Raw genomic sequence first — 1416 nt, 5'->3', positions numbered from 1 at the left:
TCCGTGAATGGCCTCCTGTTGATTCTTGGATCTAGCTGATTGAACCACCTTAATCTACAACTTTTCCCTATAAACAAAAAATAACAAATTAACTTCACTCACCTCAATTCAACAGATTAAATTTGTGATTAACTATAATTACAACCTTCATACCTTATAAAAAAAATTAGTTTCTAAATCAGTCAGTGACTCGTATAGAATATAAAATACATATTAAAAATAATTTAATATAAATATATATTAGTTAATTTTGTATGCACACGATATATACCTGACCTTCCTTGAAGTTTCTCAGCAATGGAATTCCAATTCTGAGCACCATATTGTTCAACAAGTTGGCGAAGCTTTTCATCCTCGGCGGGTCGCCAGTGACCGCGGGGACAAATCTTACTGTCGTCACAAGTATTGTTATTATTAGAAGAATCCTCCATGGATAGTACTACTGTGTTGGATGAATTATTTCTATTATTAACGGTAGACAGTTGAGGTTTTTGGGTTCAGAAGAAATGAGAGAAATCTTGTACATCAAGCAGTGAGAGATAAGTCTGAAAGAAGATATATAGGAAAGTGGGGTTGGTTTAGGGTTGTGGATGGCAAGTCACTTTTGTTGTCTTCACACGACATACATATTATTATTCTTCTTTCTTATTCTGCCCTATCTTATTATTCATCACTATTTATCTATCAAATTAATATATATATACCTTATTAGGTGATTATTCACCGTCTAAAATACCATATACTCAAAATTTTATTATCTAGATACACAAAAATTTTTAAAATTTTAACTTTGGTGTTAAAATTATTACATAAACAATCCAACTGTTATTCCAAATTTTTTATTTATTTTAATACTAGAATGAAATGGTAAAAATTGAATAAATGACCATTTGTATCCATAAAAGATAAAAACACCGATATATGTACCCACACTAAATCGAAACTAAACTTATACCCATACAAGATGTCTTCTGTGTGACAAAAATACCCTACGTGGCACTCCAATCCTCCAAAGATAGGGTACTTTTGTCACACGGAGGGCATCTTGCATGGGTACAAGTTTAGTTTCGATCTAGTGTGGATACATATGTCAGCGTTTTCATCTTTCATAGGTACAAATGGTTGTTTATTCGGTCAAAAATTTTTTCTTAGTCTTTTTATTTATTTACCTTTTATGGTCGGAATATTTATGATTGAGAATGGTAACTAATTTTTTGTTAATTCTTCATGTAGGTCCAGAAATTTTAAAACATTTTATACCTAAGAGTAGCTAAGATTGAAACTCTTAGTTAGAAAATGATAAAATATTCCTAATCTTTATATGTGAGTAGTGTTTTTTTATTATTGTTTATTTATATAGTTCAAATTTCTTTATAATTTTTTGTTATATTTTTCTATGCACAAAATACTAAGTGA

General features: G+C 29.9%; 1 protein-coding gene across 1 annotated transcript in view; it reads right to left on the bottom strand.

Moving 5' to 3' along the window:
* LOC107607758 (myb-like protein AA) overlaps positions 1–593 on the bottom strand; it is a 2779-nt gene extending 2186 nt beyond the window's left edge. Inside the window, exons 1-2 of the mRNA XM_021106328.1 lie at positions 272–593; positions 1–67 (exon numbers count right to left, since the gene is read on the bottom strand). Coding sequence (XP_020961987.1) covers positions 1–67; positions 272–431 — 227 coding nt within the window. The 5' untranslated portion in view covers positions 432–593. The remainder of the gene's footprint in view (positions 68–271) is intronic.

Source organism: Arachis ipaensis, chromosome B07, assembly GCF_000816755.2.
Source record: "Arachis ipaensis cultivar K30076 chromosome B07, Araip1.1, whole genome shotgun sequence".
Classification (NCBI taxonomy): Eukaryota; Viridiplantae; Streptophyta; class Magnoliopsida; order Fabales; family Fabaceae; genus Arachis; species Arachis ipaensis.
This window is presented reverse-complemented; position numbering and strand designations above follow the sequence as displayed.